The following is a 26046-nucleotide window of genomic DNA, read 5'->3' on the forward strand; positions in this document are numbered from 1 at the left end:
CCCCATCTGCTCCCCCAGCAGCCCTCTCCATGGAGGGGAGCCTTCCCCTGCAGCCTCAGCCCAGGCTGCTTGCCACTCTCTGGCCCAAGAGGAAACATCTGCTTCCTGCAACTGGGTCTCCCCATCTGTACATCCTTCCAAGGATTCTAGAATATTAGAGCTGGAGGGGCCCCCAGCAAATCCGAGTCTAGCCTCCTCACTTCACGGATGGGGAAACTGAGGCTCAGAGATGGGAAGCAATGGGTTCAAGGCCACAGGGTATGTGGCTGATGGAGCTGATGCTGCAACCTGGGTGTCTGAATTCTAGTCCTGTGCTGTTCCCGTCACATCAAAGAGTTGGTGAGATGCACTGTTGCCAACAGTGAGCGCTGATTTCTGAGTCAGGCAGACCTGGCTTGAGTGGTGGCTTCAGCACTTAACACCCAAGGTGACCCTGGTAAGCTGCAAAGCACCCTCCGCCCTCAGCTGTAAAATGGGGTGATAGTAGGGTCCTGCTTAAGGGATGCCATGAGGATGATTTAAGAGAGGCATGTGTAAAGCACTGTTGGCACAGAGTAGGTGTTCCACAGATGACGTTCTCTGTCCTTCCTCTGCAGTTCCAGGGCTACAGGCCTGCTGAGATGAGGGGCCATCCTGCATCCCCGGTAATGGCCAGCCCGTGTCCCAGGGTGGCCAGGGGAAGCAACCTAGCCTGTCCTGGAAAGACAGAGTCCACCGGGAAGGCAGGCCACACTGACAAGTACGAGTAAATGAGAAGGCCTTGCAGACAGTCACCAAGGGGGGAGCCTTGAGGAGGGTGGCCAGGAAGGCCGCTCTGAGGAAGCAGCAGGGGAGCTGAGACGTCCTCAGCACAGGGAAACAAACGGCTTGGCCCAGGCCTCACAGTTAGTGGAGCCTGGCTAGGACCTGTCTTTAGACTGCCATTCTAATCATCTCCCTCCTTCTAGAAACATCCTTCTCTGGGATTCTGACATGTTTGTCTGGTGTCACTCTTACCCTGTTGAACGTTGCTGCTCTGAGTCCTTGACTGGCTCACACTCCTCCCAGTGTTGGCTGGTCCCAGCCCTTCTCTGTCTGGAAGGTGGGTTTTCACCCGCTCCCCTGTCTACACCCTGACGAGTCCCATACGGCCACCTACATCCCTCGCCTCTCCTCTAAGTTCCAGTGTCCTGCTCGACCTCTCCACCTGGATGTCTGGTGGTTCTCTTGGTTAGGACAATCTAAGTCGATATAATAGAGACCCCAAACTAGAGTAGCTTAAAAATACTCAGTTGGTGGCTCTCTCACAAAATAGCTCCAAGGGAAATGTTTCAGGTTGGTAGAGAGCTCCCTCCCACAGGGTCATTTAGGGACCCAGACTGATGATGGCACTGCTGTCTTTAACACGAAACCTCCAGGGCTTCCAGCCAGTGTGAGGGAAAGAACACGGAAATCCCGGGCAGGAATTTCTTCTTAAGCAAGTGAGACAGGAGTCTGACTTCTGCTCACTTGCACAGATGAGAGCTTAGACACACAGCCCCACGGAGCTGCAAAGGAAGCTGGGAAGTGGGCCCAACTGGGCGGAGAGCTAGCAGTCTCTACCATGCTAGAATGGTGAGGCCTTCCCGCCTTGGTGGTGGGGGTCCCCCTTCTCTGGGGGCACTCCCTCATCCTGTGTCTCCCTGGCCCCCGGCTTTGCCTTTGCCACATTCCTCCTTGTCTGTGGCTCTCGACCGCCACCCAACAGGGTATTGAAAGTCTGTCCTCCTTGAGCGCTTATTTAGGCTGGGACAATCATGGGCTTTTGAAGTCTAGCCTTTCAGTTTTGTTGATAATAACAATCCCTTCAGAAGCATAGTAGGCTTTGGGTCTTTCTGCTTCTAGTGAGTTCCATGGGCAGTAACCACACCCCAGGTTCCTTTCTTGATGGAGTTACTGTCTGTCTGTGTTGCCCAACCCACCTCTTTCTCTCCCATTTTATTTATTTATTTATTTTTTGCGGTACGCGGGCCTCTCACTGTTGTGACCTCTCCCGTTGCGGAGCACAGGCTCCGGACGCGCAGGCTCAGCGGCCATGGCTCACGGGCCCAGCCGCTCCGTGGCACGTGGGGTCTTCCCGGACCGGGGCACGAACCCGCGTCCCCTGCATCGGCAGGCGGACTCTCAACCACTGCGCCACCAGGGAAGCCCTTTCTCTCCCATTTTAAATGAAAGTTTAAACGTCCCTAAGGACATCTGAAATAATAGACTTGGATGACAAGGCAATACCCCTAAGAGAATACTTTGCCACAAGGGTGATTCCTTTGGCTTATTGTTTGGCCTAATAGACAGGCTTTGAGAAAGGCTCTGAGCGCGTCTGATCTCCTGTTCTTTGGGCAAAACCAGTTGTTTTTTCCAACCCTGAAGACAGTGATTTTCTGTGTTATCTCCTTTTCTGTTCATCTCTTCTTGCAAACCAGCCAATCTCTTTCTTGTAGTATCTTTGCTAAAGGCAGCATCGAGCAGCCAACACATGCAAATGTTTTTGGCTCTTTCCAACCATTTTTCTAGAATTAGTGGCTCAAGTAGGCACGTGGTCCGCCTTCCAAATTATCACAGGTAATGTTTTTATTAAACGTTTTGTCACAACATAACAAGGGTCACTGGTTTTCCATTCTCCAGTATTTGTTTCCATGTTGCTCACCACCTGTTGGCCAAGCCAGTGCCACATGTTTTAGGGTTGTTATACATGGAAGCTTTCCATTCCTGGTACCAATTTCTGTATCAGAGTATTGCTAAGCTGCTATTAGAAGGGACTCCCGTGGCACAGTGGTTGAGAGTCCGCCTGCCGATGCAGGGGACACGGGTTCGTGCCCCAGTCCGGGAAGATCCCACGTGCCGCGGAGCGGCTGGGCCCGTGAGCCATGGCTGCTGAGCCTGCGTGTCCGGAGCCTGTGCCCTGCAACAGGAGAGGCCACAACAGTGAGAGGCCCGCGTACCGCAAAAAAAAAAAAAAAAAAGGAACTCCCCAATACAGTGGCTTTAGGATTAGAGAAGTGAATTTTCCTCTCACATAATATGGTTCTGATATGATCATTTCAGGCGTCACCCTGGTGGGTAGTGGATTTTGATGGGTAACCTGCAGACCGCAACCCCACAATGGCCCTCCCCTCCCCAACCTTCTCTTCCCCACACCCCTCCCCTGTATCAGTGGCACCACCGTCTAACATTTGTTGAGGCCAAATACAAAGATGTCAGCCTTGATTTCCACCCCCCTCCCCTCAACACCTCCTCCAGCCGTCCAGTCCATCAGCAAGTTCTCTCAGTTCTATCCACAGACAAATCCCAAATCTGACCACTTCCCTACAGCTCCGTTTTCTTCACTCTCATCCAGGTCTTCAGTGTCTTACATCTGTGGGTCATGTAACAATCTTGTATGTGGGATCCCTGCTTCTTCCCCTAGCCTTTCCAGTTACTCTTCACACGGCAGCCAGAGTGGGCTTCTAAAAACGTAGAACGGAGCTCCCCTGCTCAGAACACTCCAGTGCCTTTCCATAGCCCTTAGGACAAAATGCAATCTCCTGACATATACACACTACTATATATGAAATAGATAACTAATAAGGACCTCCTGTAAAGCACCGGGAACTCTACTCAGTACTCTGTAGTGACCTATATGGGAAAAGAATCTAAAAAAGAGTGGATATATGTTGATATATCACTGATTCACTTTGCTATACAGCCGAAACTAACACAGCATTGTAAATCAACTATCTTCCAATAAAGATTAAAATAAATAAATAATTTTTTTAAAAAGAAAATGCTAACTCCTTAACATGGCCCTCAAGGCCTTCCGTGAGTGTCCTTACTTCTCATGCCCCTTGCCCCCTCTACTTTAGCCACATGGGTCTTCTTGCTGTTCCTGGAAGAAGCCAAGCTCCTTCCTGCCTCACCGCATTCCCTCAGCCCTAAACATTCTCCCCGCACTGGTCACACACCGGTTCCTTCTTTGTCCTCCACGGGGCAGACAGCTTCAGTGTAGTGTGTAAGCGAGAGGGCTTAGGAGCTAAGTCGCCTGGGTTTGAATCTCAGTTCTGCTGTGTGACCTTGGGGAAAGGTGCTTAGCTTCTCTGTGCCTTGGTTTTCCTATCTGTAAATGGGGACAGTAAAAGTACTTGTTATCCAGGGCTGCTAAGAGGATTAAATAAAATAGTGAACACATTAAATGAGTTAATGCATAAAAAGTGCTCAGAGCGTGGCATCTATTAAACACTTGGTGGTGCTACAGTTGTCCTTCGGGGGGCACCTTAACTATCACCCACTCTGGGGAGCCTTTCCTTGCTCCCTCGCCCCCCCCTCCACCTCTCCACCTGCATCGCTATCACACCACCCACAGTACATTTCTTGTTTAGGTGTTTATTGTCTGTCCCGCCCCCTTACCTAGACTGTCACTTTCATGAGCGCAGGGACTTTCCTGAGCTGGTACACAGTAGGTTCTCAATAAATCTTTGTTGAATGCCTATGGAAGGAATGGAGGCCAAATTCCATGGATTCCCTCCTTTCTCAGCAGCCCTGTGAGCTGGCTGCCGGCACCCTAGGGCCGTGTGTCAGAACAATGCTCACAGTTTCCTCTTGGGAGTCTGGGAACCCCGGGGCAGGGGACCTGCTCTTGGAAGCCAGCCATGGGGGCATTGGTAGGTATCAAGCCCTAACAGGGGACTATGAGAGCATGGACTCTGGAGTGGAGCCCACTTTTCCCCAGCAGTCTCTAATGGGCTAATTACTTATCTTCTCTGTGCCTCCACTTTCTCATATGTAAAACTGGGAAAATACGAATTACCTCACAGGGCTGTTAGGAAGATGAAGTAGGATAATATATGTAAAACACAGCTCACTGCCTAGCTTGGAGTAAAGCTCTCCAGATGGTTAGTTATCATTACTGTTGTTGTTAGTGCCATATCTAAGTGTCATTTTTCTGAGCACGAATGGGGGTGCGCGAGGGACTTGGGGGGTGCGGGTAGTGAGGAGACAAACATAGAGAAGACAGGGAAGAGAAGTGGACTGGAAAAATCGGGTGTGTTTGTATTCGTGCCCGCGTGTGTGTGTGTGTGTTTGGGGAGGGAGGTGGCATGGATCCAAAGAGGACATCCAGTCCTTCCTCGGAACTCAGTTTTGGGGAGCCCGGGTGGCCTGGCTCTCCCTGCAGCAAGGAGACTGGGGGCTGCCCCCGCCTCACGCGCTCAGCGCAGAACCCGCGCGGCCAAATAACCAAGCGCCTGAATTGTGCGCCTCTGGGATTAGGAGGCTGGAGAGGCGGACGTGCGCCCCCGCGGTCGCCGCGGTTGGTCCAGACTTGGGGATCCGAGGGCGGGCAGGACCCGTGCTCCGGGGCCACCCTGCGGCCCTGTTCCGCAGCGTTCTCCGGAGCCTCGGATGCTCCCGGAACCCCCGCGGGCGGGGCCTGCCTTCCGGAGCCGGGCTGGCGGGCGGCGCTGGGGAAAGAGCCGCGACTTTCCCAGAGTGGCGGGGCGACGTCAGGCGGAAGGGCGCGGGGCGCGCACGCTTTAAAAGGCATTCGCTGTCATCCGAGCTCGCAGCCGTGGGGGCAGGAGCCGGCTATATAAGCGGCGAGCCGGACCGCCGCGGGGCAGACGGCGACAGCAGCGGCGGCGAGCGCCTCAGAGCGCAGCGGAGCAGCGACCCTGTAGCCCCGCGCCCCTCGACGGGTCCACCTGCCCTCCCGAGGAGCGCCGACCCGGGCCCGCGAGGGCCGCCGCCACCCCGCAGCAGATTTGGATCCCCCGCCCGGCGAGCCCCAGGCTGCTGCCTCCCGGGGGGCCCCGGCGCAGCGGCCGCCCCCGGAGAGCCCCGCCGCCCCGCCGCCCGGCCCCGAAGACGCCGGCAGCGCCATGGCGGCCGCCAAGCCCGGCGAGCTGATGGGCATCTGCTCCAGCTACCAGGCAGTGATGCCGCACTTCGTGTGCCTGGCCGACGAGTTCCCACAGCCCGTGCGGCCCGCCAAGCTGTCCAAGGGCAAGGGCCGGCTGCGGCGGCCGCGCCAGTCCCGCTTCAAGACGCAGCCGGTGACCTTCGACGAGATCCAGGAGGTGGAGGAAGAGGGCGTGTCCCCCATGGAGGAAGAGAAGGCCAAGAAGTCGTTCCTGCAGAGCCTGGAGTGCCTGCGCCGCAGCACGCAGAGCCTGTCGCTGCAGAGGGAGCAGCTCGGCAGCTGCAAACTGAGGAACAGCCTGGACTCCAGCGACTCCGACTCGGCCCTGTGAGGGGCGCCGCCCGCAGCCGGGACTCGCGCGCCTCGGCGGCCCGCCGGGGACAGGTGTGCGAACCTCTAGGGGCCCCGCCCCCCGGTGTCCCCCCGAGAACCGGGGACCGCCGCCCCTCGAGCGCTTGCACCCTCACCCGGCTACGAACTGGTCGGGGCTCCCCGAGCTGCGCTCGCCCTGGGCGGGAGCGCGCGCCGGGGCGCCAGGGATGGGGCCCGCTTTCTCTGCCCTTGTAAATGTTTATTTTTTAACTCTTCCCAGTACGAACTCTGCTGTGAGTGTGTGCGGGGAGGCGCACCCTCGCCGAGTCGCCCCGGGTCACCAGAGCTTCCCGGAGAGCCGCTCCACGCCCTTGTCCGATGGTTTGCAACTCCGATTTTGCACATGGCTCCACCGTGCCCCCCAGCGCACACCCGTTCACACTCACTCCCACACACTCTCGCTGAACACTTTTATAATTGTTAGGCGCGGCCGATGGGACTTGGGGTGCAGCGCAGCTGCTGCTGTGGCCGGAGGATTGATATTTATTTTTGCATTGCGATGGCTGACGGCGTTTATTTAACGATCTTTTTACCTGGATATGTCTGTGAGACTCCCGAACGGAGACAAATAAAGTCAATATATTTGCACAGTGCATTTCTCAAGGCTCTTGACTTCTTGAACCTTGAGGGCCCAGGCTCCCAAGACTGGGGGAGAAGTGGGGAGGATTCGCTGGAACGGGGGCCGGGAATCCCCGGGTGGAGGCAAATCCACAAGCTTCGGTCACCGGAACGACGTCGCGTCCCCGGTGCCCGGGTGCATTATCCGCCTCCCCGGTGGATCCACCCGGCCCAGAGCTCTCCTGCCTCCCGGGTCTGTTCCCCATCGCCGGTGTCCAGGGTGGGGTGGAGCAGCTAGGGAGGCGAAGGTTGGTGCTGTGAGGACGGAGAGCGCCTGCCTGGCGCAGCCGACCTCTCAGGGAGACCCGGGTCAGGGCCATCGCCCGGTACCCACCACAGAAGACCCCACTCACTCCGAGCCCTTTCCAGGCGACGGGTGGGGAGATGCCTGAGCCAGCGATAGGAGACCCAGTCGGGGATATGTGGGTGGTGGGGTCCGAAGCAGGGCTGGGAGCTGGCGAGAGTGTGGGTACCCCCTCAAAGTCGCCTGCGGGTGAGGGCCCCGCTGCCCCCGCGCTGACTCAGCGTGATGCCAGGCGCTCCTGCGCTGGGGGAGCAAACGGCGGCTGTTTCGGTTCTTTGGTCCTTTTCTCCAGCTCTTCCCTTTGCCCTCTTCAAGGTTCCTCAAGGAATCTGTCTTTGGTCAGAGCTTGAAGGGCGCTTGGGTACCACGGAGTCCCCCGCACCACACACACACACACACACACACACATACACACACACACACACACACACACACACACGCCTTTGCTTACAGATGAGAAAACAAACCTAGCAGAGAGGGAAAGGTCACATGAAGAGCAGGGGCTGTGCAGCGTGCTTTCCTGACTCCGCGTCCAGTGCTCCTTGAGTCACAGGACTCTGTCTTTCCAGTGCTTTCCAGCAGCTGTCTGCATCCCTGTCTACGCCCTGAATCCTCTGGGTTAGCAGCGTAAGAGGCTCCTCCGGCCCGTTGTGGTAATGGGGGTAATAAACCACATTCGGTTGAGGAGGGCAGGTCCTCACACTTGGGGGCCCCCTCCCAGCCCACCCCTCCAAGAACACTCCAGACTTGAGCCACCGGGGCCAGGCTTTCCGCTGAGCAGTTTAGAGAGACGCGGAGAGGATGGATGCCCCCTGGTGGTAGGGGCCTGGCGCTCAGCTCAGCCCAGCCCTGCGGGACATCTGAGCTGCCTTTTACTCTTCACCCTGCACGTCTTGTCGCCCTGGGCTCTGTAGAAAACGAGAAGGCAGAGGAAAGAAAACAAAGAAACAAAAATAGAACACACAGGGTGTAAAAGAATGTCCTCCCCTCTGGCTCACACAGAAGGCGGCCGGGCTCAGGGCCTTGGGGACTGTAGCCTTTGGTGCTGTCCTCGCCCCTGGGAATACACGGGCCGTTTCAGTCCCCAGCAACAGCCAGTTCCTCTGTGAGGGCACGTGTCCAAGGCACTTGACTGCAAAGGCATCGGCGTGGTGAGGCAGCCGTGGGTCCGTGTTTTGATTCCCATCTCTGTAGTGGCCGTGGCGAGGCTGGTTTGAGCCCCTTGGGGTGGGAGGAGGGTGGCCCAAGCTCACAACTCCCTCCCCGAGCCCCCTCCCCATTCTCTTCCCTCATCCTGACCCCCCTCACCCCCATTTTATCTTACATCTTGGGCGGTAGCTCCTGTTTCTACTCTTCAAGAGGCAGGTGCTGCAAGCCTTCCTGTGGGTTCACCCTTCCAGACTGACATCCTGGCTAGGCGTCCTCCTCTGGGCACCACGGCCCTGCCAATACCCTTCGCCCTGCTGGAGAGCCTCCTTCTCCAGTCCCCCATCTTCAGTCCATACCCCAGCTAAAGGCCTCCCTGAAGGGTCTCCTTGAGTCATCCTGGCCAAAGTCTGGGGAGATTGTAGGGGACCACATTCGATCGCTCCAATTCCTGCTCGGCTGCTGGCAGGGCCCAGCGCCCAGTCGGTGCTTCCGAAAAGTTTGTTGGGTTAAAGTGGGTAAGGGGGCAGTGAGGAAGATTGATGCTCCTCTTGCCTACTTCCTGATTTGTTTTTAAATTAATGTTTTGTTGCCCAAGAACTATGTGTTCATTGTATTAAAAACAAGTCAGTCATACTCCTACCACCGCCGAGATAAATATGTCAACATTTTGGAGGTTATGCCTGTATTTTGTGTGCATGTATATATATGTGTGTATATATGTGGATATATATATATATATCCACATATATATATTTTTTACAAAATGGGTTTATGCTCTAAATACTATTTAGGGTGCTTTTTTTTCTTACTTGGGTTTCTATTTAACATCAGTATGTATCGATCTGTATCATGATTTTTATGAACTTCTCTTGAATAGATACTCCGCATTTAATTCAGCTAATTTCCCACTCTTTGGTATAAAAGTGATGTCCCATTTGTTTCAGTTTCTTACTTTTGCCTATACTGGCAGTTCTAAGGATTGAATATGGAAAGAAGTTTGGAAGAGGTGGTGACACGGAGAGAGGCTGGGGGTAGAGATTGGGATGCTTCGTGTCGGGGGCAGCAGGCTGGGTCGGGGTGCTATGGCCCCTGCACTACACGGGGGCACTCTCTGGTTCTGAGCATCTCTGCTCTGCACAGAGGAAGAAGGAGGGGAGACAGGAGGGGCTGCTCTGAGGCCCCTGTGTAACTTCTGGGACTCAGCTCCTCCCTGTGGCTCGAAGGGAATCCAAGGCAGCACGGGCTCCAAGGAGGCGGCTGGGCTGGGCTGAGCTGGACCGGGAGGCCAGATGGTGGGAGAGGAGGAAGGAGAGGGAGACATGAGCTGAGGGAGCAAGAGAGCATGAGAACCAGAAAGATGGGAAGGAATGAGGCCCTCGGGGAAACGGGGAAGCTCAGAGACAGAGAGAGATGGTGAAATACAGAGTCGGGAGCCAGAAAATGTCAGGAGACTGAGAAGAGTAGGGGCCACCCTTAGAGAGAGAGAGAGGAAGAGAGAGAAGGGGGTCTGTAGAAAGTAGTGGGGAGGGAAGGCGAGGTAGAAAGTACTCTGGAGAATGCGCATTGGAGCAGAGAGAAAATCGGGGTGAGAGCGCCTCTCTGGGAGCTGTAGAGCCGGCGTGTGCCAGGGGTGGGTGGAAGCCTGCCCAGCCGTCTGGCTTTACAGCCGTCTGGCTTTACAAGCTTGTCCAAGGAGACGCCTCCTTCCTTCCCTTCCCCACCTGGGCCTTAGCCCACAGTCCTAGCCTGGGTGATGAGTTTTCAAACAAGCTGGAGCTCAGAGGAGGTAGCAAGTTGCCATCCCAGCCCTGGCCGGCAGCCTCTTCTAAACATTCCTCTTTGGCCCTGGGGGAGATATTTATCAGGGTGTTTCTTGGACTCGTTTAAATGCCAGGTTGTCCTTTGCAGTCTGCTGTGTGCCACTCCTGGGTCTGCTTGGTGGGGGGCGGGGTGGTGGTGAGAGGAAGGTGCTGTCTGTGACCCCAGGGAATCGAGGTCAGCTGTGGACTTGGGAGTCCTCCGTCAGGGAGCACATTTGGGGTAGCTCTTAGGCCCACCGGGCTCTGCAAGATGGGGGGAGGATAAAGACCACCATTTCGTGAGCACCTCCTGTGGGTACTCTGATTTCATCCTGAGAACCTTACCCAGGCGTTTTACAGAGGAGAAAACTGAGGGTCAGCAGGGTTAAGTTTCTTGTGCAATGGCATACGGCTAGTCAGTAGTGAGCTGGGTTGCCACATGTATTTTCTTTTCTATTTGAAAGCCTACACTCTTTCTAGAATATGATCGCAACTTCTTACTGTACCCCCTGTGGCGGCGATGAGAATGGGCCTTGCAGACCTCTGGTGACAGGGGTGTAACTGACCAGTACAGAGCAGCTCTGGCTTTGCAATCCATCCCCTTCTTTGGCAGAGCCTGTGCCCCCAACAGGCTGCTCCCCACCAACGACTGTGTACATGGCTGGGATTCTAAGGCAGAACAGTTCTTGGAAGACACGAGATTTCTTTGTTGGTGGACTTTGGCTCAAAGATTTCCCGATGGCAATGCAGAAGCTTTCTCAGATTGCAGCGCTGTCCACGGACACCTTTTCTCCCTCTCTCCTTCTCTGGGGTCACTCCTGCTTTGCAGCCTGCTGGCTGGCTTCCCTCTGTATCTCACGTCACACAAGCATGCCTCCTCGTGAAAGCCTTGCACATTTAATCCCACCTTGGAGTCTGCTTCTCGGAGAACCCGGGCCTGCACATCCTTCCATCTCCTGGCAGCTTCGTGGCGCAGCCCTGCATCTCCCTCAAGCCCCCACTGGCACAGGGTGGGATGGCAGGCATCGTTTTAGAGAGAACTGTAGGGACATGGCCAAGTTTACCAAACAAATATGTGTTGGGAGGTCTGCTGGCCGTGTGGTTCTGGATGGGGAATAGCACGCTGCAGACTGTGTGTATATACGCCGTGAGAGGGTGAGGGACTCCCACGTGGACAGTCCTCTCAGCCACGTGACTCACACAATGGCCATCTGCCCATTCAGCTCCCAGGCCCGCAGTGGAGACTGATAATTGTTCACCAACATTGATTTCCCGCTTCCTCCAGGGCACACAGCCAGCCTCTGTGTCGCAGACGCTCTTGGACTTAGGTCTATCGAGGTGCTCAGTTTTTGCCAATGGCATATATTGGAAAGACAAGCGTGTTTCTCCCAGACCTCGGCCTTAATGTGTACCCTTCTGCTGCCCTGCCCACCGGGCTCTCTGTCCCCTACCCACAAGTGACAACATGGAGGTGCCTGCAACCCAGTGATCGAGCCGACAAGGCCAGTGGCCTAGGGGATGGCAGAGAAACAAGACGACAGGACCCCAGGCCCCTGGATGACCTTGTGGAACCAAACAGCCTGCCAATCTGGAATGATCACTTGGACAGTTACACACGAGAGAAATGCACGTCTATCTTCTCTGAGCCACTAAATCATTATTGGGTCTCTTTGTTATACCAGCCTTCCCTTACCCTGAATAAAGAAATATTAGCGCTGGCAGTGGGGTACTGCCCTAACAAAACTTCTGCAGTACTAGGCATTGACTTAGTGATTTTGCTGCAAGCGGGGAGCGTATAAACATTGCAGGTTGGAAAGTTAGAGCCCCTTGTTATACTTTGGAAAAGCATTTGGTAAAACCATGTTTATGACATTTTGGAAGGCTGATCGTGTACTAACCGAGAACATAGCTCTAGGAGAAGTGGTTGGAAAGAGACAGAATATTTGTGTGCATTGGCTACTCTCTGTGGCTTTTAGCAAATTATTACAAGACACGAATGATGGAAAGGAATAAGGAGTATCTAGAAACATGGGGCCTCACAGCGGTAAGAGCCGCCCCTCTTGGTAAGCCACACAGAAGGAAATCATCTGTTGTGGCCCAGAGCCTTTCTCGAAGGCCACCCAGGAAGCCCGGCCCCCGGGATCCAGCCCTGGAGCAAGGTTAGACTAAGCGTCTCATCTGCCCACTCAGACTTATTGTGGGAGCATCCACATTCCCCTCTCCTCCCCTTCACCCGCCACCCCATGTAGCCCAAATTAAAGTGAGAGTGTTACGGACCACGGTTCTTGGCCTCCTTAATCAATAGAAATTGATCAGAGGCCAGACAAGAAATTCAGACAAAGCTTTATTGGGGCCCCTGCTGCAGCAGGGGGGAGGGAGAACAAGTAACAGGTTCCCTTGTGCGGGGTGAGCTGATTCCTTATATGGGGTGAGGGTAGGGGTGTGGCCAGGGGTCGGGCCAGAGGGTCTTAGGCGTTTTGCCCACCCTTTGGGTGGTATTGTGTACAGGGGGCCATGCACAGTGTCCTGCTTTTGCTCCTGACCCCCTGCTTTTGCTCCTGGCTCCTCAGAAGTGGCAGTTAGGGGCTTCCCTGGTGGCACAGTGGTTAAGAACCTGCCTGCCAATGCAGGGAACACGGGTTCAAGCCCTGGTGCGGGAAGATCCCACATGTCACGGAGCAACTAAGCCCGTGCACCACAACTACTGAGCCTGCACTCTGGAGCCCAAGAGCCTGTGAGCCACAACTACTGAGCCCGTGTGCCACAAATGCTGAAGCCCGTGCACCTAGAGCCCGTGCTCCACAACAAGAGAAGCCACTGCAATGAGAAGCCCGCGCACCACAATGAAGAGGAGCCCTCACTCGCCGCAACTAGAGAAAGCCTGTGCACAGCAACAAAGACCCAATGCAACTAAAAATAAATAATAAATTAATTAATTTAAAAGAAAAAAAAAAAGAGAAGTGACAGTTAGGTTTTTTTGTTCATTTTTGTATCTTGTTGTCCATAATTTGCCCACTACCTTATAGTTTCTTTGTGTTTTGTTGCTGGAGGAGACATTTGTCCAGGTACAAGCACCGCAGCAAAGGGTCCCAGGTCCCAGCCTGTCTCAAGAGGGCTGGGCCAGAGCAGGAAACAATGAAATAAAACAGTCTTCAGAATTATGCTGAGAAGTGGTCTTTGCTTATGACTCTTGGCTCTAGAATCAGCTAGAAGCGCCTTGACCAGAAGCTTTTTGAACGAACAGCCAAGGCAAGTCGCAATTGGCCAGTGATCAGGATTGTTTGAGCCCCAAAGAAACCTTCAAGGAAGCGAGACTATTTAACACCTGCTTCAGACGTAGCCACAGAGGATGATGAGGAAAAGAGAGTCTTCCAGCACCAGGTTGGCCAGATTAGCTTCCTCTGCCAGAGCAAGTCCTCACCGTTCACGCCAGCGAGATTTGCCTCCCTCTCTGTACCAGCGACTTCTGAACGTTTCCCTTCCTCGCTTCCTTTTCCCCATGCGAGTCTGTGCTGCGGTTTTCCTATCCCTGTCCACCACCGGATTTGGGTTGGGGAGGGGGATGCGGCCGGGGTGGGGGAGGGCAGATGAATTGTCTTGCAGTTTATGTCACTGAAGTGGGAGGAGCCGTGTGGGGCTCAGGGGGGGATTTCCTTTCCCCCAGGTATCCTGTACTTTGATCGGGAAGCATAACCAGATGGAGTTTGGGATCCATGTCCTTGGAGAGGATGTGAGTGTGTTCTGTTGTGGGAAGGAGGGTCACAGGGATATCTGGTAGCCAGCTGAGCAGTGGGTACTGCCAGTAGCCCAATGAAATCCGTTTTCAGCGTCTTCCCCGGCACAGGGCCAGGCTGCCGTCTGCCTCCTTTGCGGTGAGCAGGGCCGCGTGCGAAGTGCTCCGGAATGAGCAAGAGAGCGGTGCGTGTCGCCGTGTCACGCTGGGCCTGGGCCTTAAGACCGCGGGCGTGTGGCTCGTGTTCTTCCCCAAGGACCAGTGTGGGCATTCCTGTGGCCTGCATTTGACCAAGCATGAGGGCGGTGCTGGGGACCTCAGGACATGCAGCTGCCTGTGGAGGTGGAATGTCGACTCAAGATGGGCCATTCGCTGAGAGAGAAATGAGCTCCCGTCTTCCTTAAACCTCTGCCTTCCTGCTGGGTCTCTTTGTATTCAGCCAACTAATACAGAGGCCTTTCCCTCAGTCCACAGCAGAGTGGGGCAGAGGGGCCCTCCAGGAAAATGTCCCATCCTCCAGACCGGAGTGTGGACATCAGACTCTCACCCCAGATGTACTCCAGCGGTGGGGTGGGGAAGATATAAGCGGCTCAGGACCTGGACTCGCGAGACACTCGCCCCAGCTCTGCTCCTTGTCCTGTGGCCTTGAGCAAGTCCCTTCCCCTCTTTCCCTGAGAGCCCTCCCAGCTTTAATTGCTGAAGCTTATAGAAGACCCCAAGCACCTTGGAGCACCTAGAGCCTTAGAATCCTGGCCCTGGGGGACGTGTGGGCAGGCAGTGTTCTCAGGGACCAGACCTGCAACGCCAGCCTGTACAGATGGGGAGACGGGGGCACAGAGGGACAAGGTAGAGTCTCCTCTGAGACGACAGCACCTCCACCCCACTCCTCTCTCCCAACCTTGGGGAGAGTCCCAGAAACTCTAGGCTGGGCTGTTCTGTGCTGAATAATTCATGCCAAACCCAAAATAACAGCCTGAGAGCCAACCTGCCGCAAGCTGGGACCCCGGCCAATGCGCCGTTGCCCCACAGCCCTGATCCTGCCCTCACCAGGAGCTGCTCTGAACCAGTTGGTTGGCCTTTAGGAAACCTCTGACCTTCCCTCTGATCTTGTGTGGAGGAGTCTGACAAAGCTACCCCTGCCCCCGTTGTCCTAGATGTGTAAGATATTCCAGGAAAGGCCAGACCCCGTGAGCCTATTACTCCCAGATCCATGCCTCGTAAACCCCATTTTATTGGCTGTTATATGTGTTCTGAGGTTTATTGGTTAGCTGTTCTTTGGTCTGCTGTAGAATGTAATCCCACAGAAAGCTTCTGGGTACGCTGAACCTGTTTTGGACCATCAATGAGTAGCCCAAGTGTGGGACTGAGCCCAGTGGGGGGCATGGTCCTTGGCCCTAAAGAAGCCTGATGGGGACACACACATGCACACACACACACACACACACACACACGGATATATTCATAAAACAGTTCAGGATGGGGAGGAAGCTCTCAACTTGAGTTGGGGTGGAGGTGGGGGTTTAAATCCTGACTCTGGCCCTGAGTCACCTAGGTTGTATTTGGCTTCAAAAGTGTAGCACAGAGTGGCCATGGCTCAGACCACAAAGGCAATAGTTACTGCTCAAAGAAAAGACAGCTGAAGGAGGGTTGAGTCGCTCAGTGAAGCCATCAAAGATCCAGATTCAAAGAGAATCTTATGGATAGGAAATACAACCAGACCCAGCTTAGTGAAAGCTGGGTCTGAGGATCAGAAAGCCACCAGGGGCTATGCCGCTCTCTCCATTTCCAGGAAAATAAATAAAGCCAGGTGTCAGGGACTGGGCACTAAAGATGAGTAAGGCTTAGGGGAAAAAATAAAGGACCCAGATTCTGACCATGTTCTCTGCCATCTTTGACAATGTCTTTTCCCCTCATGGCTACAAGACGGCTGCCACAGTACCAGCATCACATCAGCCTCCCAGCATGAAGGATGGTGCTGGCAAACAAAGAGCCTTCACCTGGTAGCTCTCTTTTATCCTCTTACAGCATCATCTCAAAATCCAGAAATCTTCTCATCTAAATTGTATCCAAGTTCAGTGAGGCTCATCAGGTACACTTCCTCAGGTACAGCTCCCTACCTATGGTTCTTCTTGATCTGAAGACCTGTAGACTATAGGGACAAATTATCTGTCCCTCACACATCCAACATACAGTGGTAGAATAAGCATAGGATAGCTTATATAGACCCTTCTTTTCAAAAAGAAGGAAAATAGAAGGTACACAGAAGGCACTGGTCCATAGCTATTCTGAAATATAGCTTCTCCTAACAGAGTCTTTAAGTTTTTACTAACAATGTCCTTAAGATCCTTCCAGCTTCTATCTACTACCTGGCCCCAAAGCTACTCCAAATTGTTTAGGTTTTTGTTCCAGTTACCAAAATCTGTATTACCATAGAACTAATTACCCCAAAACTTGGTGGTGTAAAACAACAATAATTATTTAATATCTCTCATGAGTTCTCTGGTCAGTGTTTGCAAGCACCTTGGCTGGGTGGCTCTGACTTGGAGTCACTTATGAGGCTGCAGTCTGACGTTAGCTGGGGCTGTAACCGTATGAGGGCTTGACTAGGCTTGGAGGGTCCAAGGTGGCACACTCACACGGCTGGTAAACTGGCACTGTCATTGGCTGGAAGCCTCAGCTCCTCTCCATGTGGTCTTTTCTAGAGGGCAGCTTGAGTGTCCTCCTGACACGGTGGCCGGCTTTCCCCAGAGTGGATGATCAGCCTGATTCAGTGGGAGAAGATTACACAAGGGTGTGAATCCCAGCAAAAAAGGATTACCAGGAACCATCTGGGAGCCTGGCTACCACACAATACCTCTGTTAAGAATGGAATAGTATGCAGTAGCAAAAAATAAAGAAGTTATGTGCTGATACGGAAAAGTCCGTAAGATCCATTTTAATGTAAAAGAAGCACGGTGAAGAACCGTGCATCTGTTAGGGAGAAGTTTGTATATGCATAGAGTATCTTTGGAAGGATGCTTTATGGGGTTGGATAAAATGCTGCTCAATCAGCCTTCTTGCAAAGATAGGGAAGTGGAGGCACCAGTTGGCTAATGGACTGTCTAAGCAAACAGTCTTCAGGTAATTGAAAACCAGCACAGACTTGGCTCAGTAGCGTGGGTAAAATGATCCCACATCCTTGATGAGACCAGAGGACAAAGACTCAGTTGCAGGTACTGCAGGGGAGCCCTGGTTTCTCTCAGCTGGATCTGCTGTATGTTTCTCCTCACCTGGGAAGAGAGAACCAAAGACTTGGAGACAGGGGTGTAGGGTCTTTCTGTGTATTTCATATTATGCAGATGATATGCAAATTACATACATGCCTCCACTCCTCTTCTTAGCGGAACCAAAAGCTTTGGAAGACTCTCAGCCAGGATGGAGCAAGGGCACTGAATTTACCTTCCTTCCTGGAATAGCCCCCAAAAGTCAGACAATACGGATATGAAACCACAATTTTCAAGTCACTGGGCATCAGGCAGTGAAGGACACTGATTCTTGAGATAGGAAATAAATCATGTGAGCCTTGCATTACTCTGGATTTCTGTCTTGAGAGACTTTCAAGACTGTGGCTCAGGAAGGGGGGCTCAGATGGAGCCTGGCACACTCCCTGAATTGAGAAGAGGAAGCTGAGAGCCTGGGCAGACCACGGCGTCTAGAGTTGGCAGGGCAGTGTGCCCGAGAGGAGAGAGCTGCAGAAAGAACGAATTCCAGACATCTGCAGAGGGTCTCCCTCCAGGATTCAACAGATCAGTGAATGCGTGCGAGGCTGTGGAAAGAAACAACCAGAAAGGATTAGAGGAAACCCTACCTGGTGCTCACACAGGACTGAGAATAACACCTGTTCCCATCAGCCAGACTGGAAAACCTTATAATTCACCGGGCATTGGGAAAAGTACTCAGAAGGGGCTTGCCTCAGTAGCGGGGGTAATCCACCCTAGACTCGACATGGCTCTGGTCCTATGTAACAAATCCTAGAAGAAACACCCAAAAGGATACTTTAAAGCAAACATCCAATGATCTCTATTTTATTGAATGCTTTTATAAAGAATGGAGGTGAATATTAAATGTCTTTTTGGCATCTATGGAGATGACCATGATTTATTTTCCTCCCTAGATCAATTACTAAAATAAATTTTACTAATAGATTCGCTAAACCATACTTGAAGTCCAGGAGAATATTCCTATGTCAACGTGGTGTACTGCTCTTTTAATATGCAGCTAGATTCTGTTAGATATTTTATTTAGGTATTTTGAGTTGTTTTTCACAAATGATATTGGACTGTGAATTTTTCTTTTTTTGGTGCTACCTGAAAATGATAACCCTCGACATTTTTCTCTATTTCCTTGATAGAAATGATCTGTTTAAATGTTTTTATTTCTTTTGGATCAGTTTTGACACATTATTTTTACTGAGGAAATTATCCATTTCATCCATATTTTCAAGTTCATTCGCATAACGTGAACCAATTAATCTCACGTGAGCCTCCTAATCTCTTCCGTTTCTGTGGAATTCCCCCTATCATTTCAGATTGTGTATAGTTTTCATTCCTCTGCCTTTTGCTATTGGATTTTTTTCAAAGAACCAGCTTTTGAGTTTATATATTAGTTACATACTATTTTCTATTTTATAACTTTTATTAATGTCTGCTTTTATCTCTTATAGTTCTTCCTTTCCTTAGTTTTCAGTTTATTGTCTAACTTTCTGAATTGGAAGCTAACTTTACTTCTTACCACTCTTTTCAAAAAAAATTGATATAGATATTTAAGGCTATGAACTTTCCTCCAACTACTTCTGTAACTATATTTCATTTTCACTCTTTTATGGTAATGCTGCAGTTTTAGATTGCATTTCCTTTTGACATGAGTTGTTTAAATACCAGTTTAAAATTTTTCCAAGCAGAAGAATATGTATTTTTTCAGATTTAGTTATTAATTTCTTTTTCTTTAGTTTCAGTGTGGCCAGATAATGTTTTCCATACTATTTCTCTTTTTGAGAAGTTGTTGAGATTTTCTCTATGACCTTATGAAAGCTCCATGGTCACATGAAAACACAGTGTGTTTACAATTTTCATATGTCAGATTTTCCCAATAAATTATAATGTTAGTATGTTCTGTGTCTGTGATACAGACTAATAGGTATTCACTGTAACCTGTTTTCCTATTCTACCTGGGGACAACCTGGGGACAGGATTAGACCTCATTTACCAGACCTTCTTATAGATAGGTATGCCCATGAGACTAAGTTCTGTCCAGCAGAATGTAGGTAGACACTTGTGTGCCATTTCTACACCTAGGTCTAATGACTGTATATATGCTTCTCCCACATTTTCTACCTTCTGCTTGCCAGCTGAAACCTATATATGGTGGTGACGCAGCTTCTGCCATGCTGATGAAGACACAGCCCTAGAGATGGTGGACTAGACATTTGGAAGGAACCTCAGCCTGGCATGCTTACCTCCTTCTACTACATGAGAAAGAAGTTTAGTTCTTTAAGTCACCATTTCTTTTCTCTCTCTCTCTCTCTCTCTCTCTCTCTCTCTCTCTCTCTCTCTCTCTCTCACACACACACACACACACACACACACACACACACACACACATGCAGAGTCAACAACCCTTACCCTAACAAATATCAAAATTGGCACCAAGAGTAGGGCCCTGCCATAACTGAAACCTAGTGGGCAGGCAGCAGGTGGCAGGAACACAGATATAGTTTTGTATGCTGGAAATCTGGGGACTCTTGGCCAAATAATAGGTGAAATTGTTTCCTGCGATGGTCTGAAAGGCAGATTTTGTACTTTGCAAGGCCGTAACTCAAGGAGAGGTCGGGAAGAGCTAGATGGTTAGTGAATATTGGCTGCTCCTTGTTACTTTTACCAAGATATTCAAAGAAAAGAGATGACATCCACACACATCGGACCGATTTCAAGCAAAGATGAAAGGGAATAATGTCTTAAAATGTCGGGGCCTCACAGGGTTGAAAAAGCCGTCTGCTTCTGTCACCTAAGCAATAGGAGATCTGACAGTTATGGCTCAGAGCCTTTCTCAAAGATTATCTGTTAAGCAAAACATTCATTCAAGGCATCCAGCCCCAAGGCAAGGATCAGACTAAGGGCGTTGCTTCTCAGCAGGCCTCTTATTTCAGTAGAACTCCGAATAGCTGCCTTTAATGTGAGGAAAGAGGTGTGGCTAGAGCTAAGAAGCAAAGGAATGAAGTAGACTTGAGAATCACCTGAGCATCAAGTGTGGTTACTGGCTTATGATATGACTGGAAGCAGATAGACTTTGATCTCTAATACATCTTCCAGGGCATTGTTTTTCCCAAAGAAACCATAAAAACCCATAGTTGTTTAGGCCCTAAAACAGCCCCCAAGGAAGATGTATTTTCTGACACCAACTTCAGAAGAGGGCAGAAGAGAAGGAAGAATGTTCCAGAGGGCAAAACCAGAGCAGACAGAACATCCACTGCCAGGGCAGGGGGTCCTGACAATTCCTGCCCTGGGATTACTGTGTATTTGTCCATGCTCTGTCTTCTGAATGGGGGTGTTTATTGTGGTCTCACTTTCTCTGTTTCATTACTTTCTCTTGGTCAGATAGGTGGAAAAAGAATTGTCTTTTAGCTTACAGGCCTTCAGACCACAAGGAACCACATCTGAACCTGGTGGCGAGGTCTGTGTATCACTGAGAGATCACCAGTACGGTAACTGGATGGACTTTTTGGTGTGTCCCCCATGGAAGAGGATTGAGTGTGTCCTACTCATGGGGGAGTGAGCACCCTGGGGAATGGGCTTTGGCACGGATTGGTAGTGATCCCCTGAGGTCTATTCTATCCATTTTCCTAGGCGTGAAGCTGGGCCATTACCAGCTCACCTCACTCTTTGGATTTAGGTTTATACAGTGACAAGTTTCCTCCAACAAAATGTGAGTGCAAGTAGTATTTGCCACTTACAGACCCAGGCCTGAGATTATGGGCTCCACAGTCTCTCCTCGCTTCTGCCAGGAGCAACGTGAATATGGTGGTAACTTGGATTCCACCAAGCAGATGTTGCTGCAGTCTTAGGGGATGGTGGAGCCACAACTTGGAAGGGATTTGGGTCCCTGAACTATTGAGTGAGCAGAGCTGTCTACCTTCCTGGACTGTTACAGGAGAGAAAAATAAAGTTGTTTCTTCTGTAGATCTCTTGTGTTCCGCAGAGCTGCCTCACGTGATACACTATCCTTGCTTTTCTGCCCCCGAGACCCGCCATGAGAGATGAATTCCAGTCTCCTACTTCTCATGAGCTCTGATCTTCCTTGCGCTGCGGTAATTAGTCCTGGTGAATGTAGCTGCTGGGTTATCTGCTGCACAGACATGCATAATAGTTATATCTGCGTTGAGTGGTGCCCTGATACATAACACAGTGCCTTGCCATTTTGTTTGGTGCTTTGGCCTGAATTGCACTTTGTGCGAGAATGAAATAATGACTCCTGCTAACCATCGTCAGTATTATTTATTTGACTAGAATGCCTCTGTTTGTCTTTTAGTTTCAACCTCTTTGTATTAGGTATGTCTCTTGCATACAGTGAAGGGCTGGTTTTTATTTTACTTTGAGATTTAATCTAAACAGATATATATACATTTAAAAGATTAGTTAAATACGGACGGACCTATAACAAGTAAAGAGATTGAATCAGTAAATCAAAAGCCTCCCAACGAAGAAAATGTCTAGGCCAGGATCTGGCTTCACTGGTGAATTCTATCAAACATTTAAAGAGGAATTAACATCAATATTTCTCAAGGTCTTCAAAAATTAGAATAGTTGAAGCTAAATCCACAGATGAATACTTTGAAGGATTTCCTATCACTAATGAGAAGACCACCTTTTGCTAAAAGTTTGTCAGCTAAAAGTATAAATTAAGTTGACATCAATGAAACATTCCACATTGACAATGATGCTTCCGTTATGCATGTCTTGAGTGGGGAAATTGCTGAAGTGTTTGTTTTTTTTTTTTAAGATTTTGTGTGGATGTATTTTTTTTTCTTGTGGTAAAATATACATCATAAAATTTACCATCTTAACCATTTTTAAGTGTACAGTTCAGTGGTATTAAAATACAGTCACATTGTTGTACAACCATTGCCATCATCCAACCCCAAAACTCATTTCATCCTGTGAAACTTAAACTCTTTTCCTTATATAAACAACTCCTCAGCCTGCCCTCGCCTCAGCCCCTGGCAACCACCATTGCAATTTATGTCTTTATGATTTGGGCTATTCTAAGTACCTCAAATAAATGGAATCATATAGTAAAAAAAAAAAAAAAAAAAAAAATTAGAATAGGAGGGAACACTACTTAACTTATCCAGTGAGGTCAGTATTATCCTGATACGAAAGCCAGACAAAGACACCACAAGGAAAACTACAGACCAGTATCTCTTACGAATATAGGTACAAAAATCCTCAACAAAATGCTAGCAAACTCAATCCAGTTTAGCCTATTAAAAGGATTTACACCATGACCAAATGAGATTTATCCCAGGAATGCAAAGGTGGTTCCACAAATCCAACATCTTTTCGTGATAGAAACACTCAGCAACTACGAATAAAAGGGAACTTCCTCAACGTGGGAAAGGACATTTATGAAAAGCCCACAGCTCACATCATACCAGATGGTGAAAGACCGGAAGCTTTCCCTGAGATCAGGAACAAGATAAGGATGCCCGCTTCTGTCCTGCTAGTCAACATTGCACTTGGAGTTCTAGCCAGAGCAATTAAAAATCTTATTTGGGAAGGCTTCTTCTTCCTTTTTTCTAGTGTTTACCTTCATAATTATAGCGTTATATAGAACAGTTAGTTCCCTACTTGATTAGACAGTATCTGTTAGTGTCCCAGAATGAGCAATAAAAAATCAGTACATTTCCCCACCTCCCCATCTCTTCCCTCAGCACAATGCAAAATGATCTCTATACATGTTTATCTTTGTATTCTTAAGTATGCTATATTAAATACATTAAACATATTTCTATTATTTAATTTCTCTACTTGCGATGATCTTCCTTATCTCCTAGCTCTTACAGACAGGGCCATCAGAGAACATACTCTATTCTCATCTTCTTTCACTCCCCCCACCCCATTTTTTACTAGATATGTCATTTCTACATTGTCATAGCATATACAGATTTACACTCAGGTGTCCACATTTCTTTTTGCCTCCACTCTACATTTAAGTGCATTCAGTGCTTTCTCCTGGTCCTCCTTTTGCTGTGGCTTCCCTAGTCACCACTTGGTGGTCTGCAATTTGTCCTCTGGTAGTTTTCTCAAGAAGAGTTCATGGGAACAGTACTCCCTGAGTTCTTGCATGTCTAAAAAATGTTTGGAGCTTTTATACTTGCGGAACATCTTGACAGCATATAAAGTCCTTGGCTTACACTTTTTTCCTTAAATATTCCATGAGTGTTGTGCCACTGTTTTGGCACTGAAAATTGCTGGGGCTAGCCTGATTTTATCCTTTAATGAGTGACGTGATTTGTTTTGTGGGGCCTGTCTGCTCAAAGGATATTTTTGTTATCTTTAAAGCCCAGTAATTTTATTAAGGGAGTCTTGGAGTTTTCTGTTCTAGGTCAACTTTCTCTGGCACACATAGTACCTTTTACGTAAATTAAAATCTTTTATTTCAAGAAAGTTTCCATTAATTCTATTTTTCAAGTATTTTTTGTGTTTCATTGTTTTGTTTTTCTTGTCCAGATACTCCAATTATGTGTATGTTGGCTCTCTTTTGTCTTTTTTTCTATATTTATCATTTTCTCTCTAATTAAAAAAAAAACATTTTGTACCTTCTGCCTCCTTCTGTTCACTTTCCTTATTTGTACCCTCCTTCTTATTTATACCTCCTTCTGATTGCTTCCTCATTTCTGAAATTTCTGAATTTCTGAGATTCTGCCCTCAGTTCTTCCAGCTCTCGTTTCACCTCCTCCCATTGCCTTGCCATCTCTTCACTGAGTTGTTAGATGTCTGCTTTGTGTTCTTCCTTCACAGAGGCAATTATTTTTTTAAGATTTGTTAATTCATGAAACAACGTTTGGTCATATTTTTCATCTATTCCATGGTAACTTTTTTTTTTTCTAGCCAGTGTTCTTTATTGGTAGGTTTAATGACCTTTCCCATCCTTTTGTGAAGTATCTTTGTATTGCTTCTGTGCTAACTCAATGTTAAAAATTACATCTCTTGGAATGAGTTGGACTCCTATGCCCCAGCTGTAGTAGAAGTTTCTTTCAGGCAGTGTAATTTTGCTGGCTTTTCCTGAGATTTGCTGTCGCTGGGCTACTGTGCTATTTTCTCTGTGCATTAGCTGCCTAACTCCACCTTCCACCACCCACAATGAGGCTTCTCTATCTCTACTCTGTGCTTCTCAGCTCTGTATGTAGCTTGTGTTGAATACAAGGGATCTAAGTTTATTATTTTAGACCAGTGGTTCTCAACCAGGGACAATTTCACCCCTCAGTGGGTATTTAGCAATGTCTGGAGACATTTTTGGTTGCCAACATTTGGAGCGGGCATTGATGCTACTGGCATCTAGTAGGTAGAACCCAGAGATGCCTCTAGACATCTTACAATGCATCAGCCTGTACAACAAAGGATTATGTACCCAAAATGGCAATAGTGCTGAAGTTGAGAAACTTTTCTTTGAAATGAACCCTCAACTAAAGGTGAAGTCTTTTTTGCTGGAGTCGTTTGACATTGGCCACTCCTGGGCTGGCTTGCCATTCTGCTCTCCCACAGCCTCCACCAAGCAATTTCTGTTTCACTTCATCTTCATAGCTTTTGTGTGAAATCTTTGCTTTTGCTAGTCTCTGTGTATTTTGAGGGATTGGTTGATATAACAGAGTCTGCATCATTTTTTCTGTTTACCTTTTTTGCTTTTGAACATCCAGGAAAAGAAGAGGGAACTTGCTTCTTCCTGCTTCTCCATTCACACCAAAATCCCTGGGTGGATACTTCAAAGCTTCAGCTTGTGATGTTTCAGTTTAATGTGAATTCAGGCTTCAAAACCACTGATAGCCCATGTGGGATTATGAAATCTCAGGGAAAATGCTTTTCCCCTCAACTCAGTGCTAAGATTTCTTTCTAGGTGTTAGTGGGGATGGTGAGTGGTGGCTTCTGCCTTTAGTTTCTCCCTAACCTAGTGGAGAGGCCACTGGAGATCCAGCTTTGTGCAGGGCTGGGTCTTCTGTTAGTGTCCCACCTTGGGTGGGTTCTAGGAGTTCACTCTTCTGTTTCTCATCTCTATCAATCAGCCCATGAGAACCAAAGCCAAGGTTCATATGACTTGGCAAATGCTCTCAAGGTGAAAGGCAGCCTCCTTCCCTGCCCAGCTCTCTGGGTTCCTGATTTCACCTATTTTTTTGGCTTCCAAGTGTTCCGTACTTTCTTGTGAGATCACTGATTAATTTTTTAAAAATTCTTACTTTAACCAGCTTTTAAAATTGCTTTCAGCATAAAAGTCGGTTAACAGATCTATCCCACTATAGTGCCCCAAACAGAATTTCTCTCCTTACCTCTCTAAACCTCTATTTCTTCATCTCTGTGGGATGAGGGAATAGTAACAGAGGTTATCTCTAAACTTTCTGTGAGGGTTAGTCAGGTTAGTGTATGTAAACCACCCAGAACAGTGATTGGCAGATAGGAGGTGCCTGGCCAATATTAGTTTTTCCCCTTCCCTACTTCCCAGTCCCTTCCAGTCCCTCATTCCCCTCTCCCTGTGGTGGGAGAGAGCCCAGGGGTAGTGAATCTCCTGTCCCCAGCAAGCCCTGCTGGCCCACAGATCCTGCCGGGACCCCACCTCCTGCCCACGCCTCGGCTTCCCGGCACCAGTCCTCAGGGACCAGCTCCTCAGCCTTACAGAGCTTTCACTGTTTCCTCTTGTTGTTTCCTCCCGCCCTGGAGAAGGGCCAGAAATAATGTTTCTCGCTGTCGGCACCCTTTCCTGCCAGCCAGAAACAACTCTGTCTGCACAGAGGCACAACTCCCTGGGTCGGTTTGGCAGTTCTAAGATCTGGCCTTGGATCTCTCTCTCCTCTCCCTCCGCACACCCACCCCCCACACTGAAACAAGCATGGGGGAGTTTTTCTTGATTTTTTTGATAA

The 26046-nt window shown here is 49.6% G+C and overlaps 2 protein-coding genes across 2 annotated transcripts in view; both read left to right on the top strand.

Moving 5' to 3' along the window:
• The first annotated feature begins 5557 nt into the window (after positions 1 to 5557).
• On the top strand, positions 5558 to 6884 carry C8H11orf96 (chromosome 8 C11orf96 homolog). The gene has a single exon (XM_065882981.1). It carries the CDS (start codon positions 5868 to 5870, stop codon positions 6237 to 6239), a length of 372 nt encoding a protein of 123 aa, XP_065739053.1. The 5' UTR covers positions 5558 to 5867; the 3' UTR covers positions 6240 to 6884.
• A 434-nt stretch (positions 6885 to 7318) lies between these two features.
• Positions 7319 to 26046, top strand: part of LOC136127002 (probable inactive 1-aminocyclopropane-1-carboxylate synthase-like protein 2) — a 107238-nt gene continuing 88510 nt past the window's right edge. Inside the window, 1 exon segment of the mRNA XM_065882429.1 lies at positions 7319 to 7391. Within this exon segment, the coding sequence (XP_065738501.1) occupies positions 7319 to 7391 (73 nt within the window).

This window comes from Phocoena phocoena, chromosome 8 (assembly GCF_963924675.1).
Source record: "Phocoena phocoena chromosome 8, mPhoPho1.1, whole genome shotgun sequence".
Lineage (NCBI taxonomy): Eukaryota > Metazoa > Chordata > Mammalia > Artiodactyla > Phocoenidae > Phocoena > Phocoena phocoena.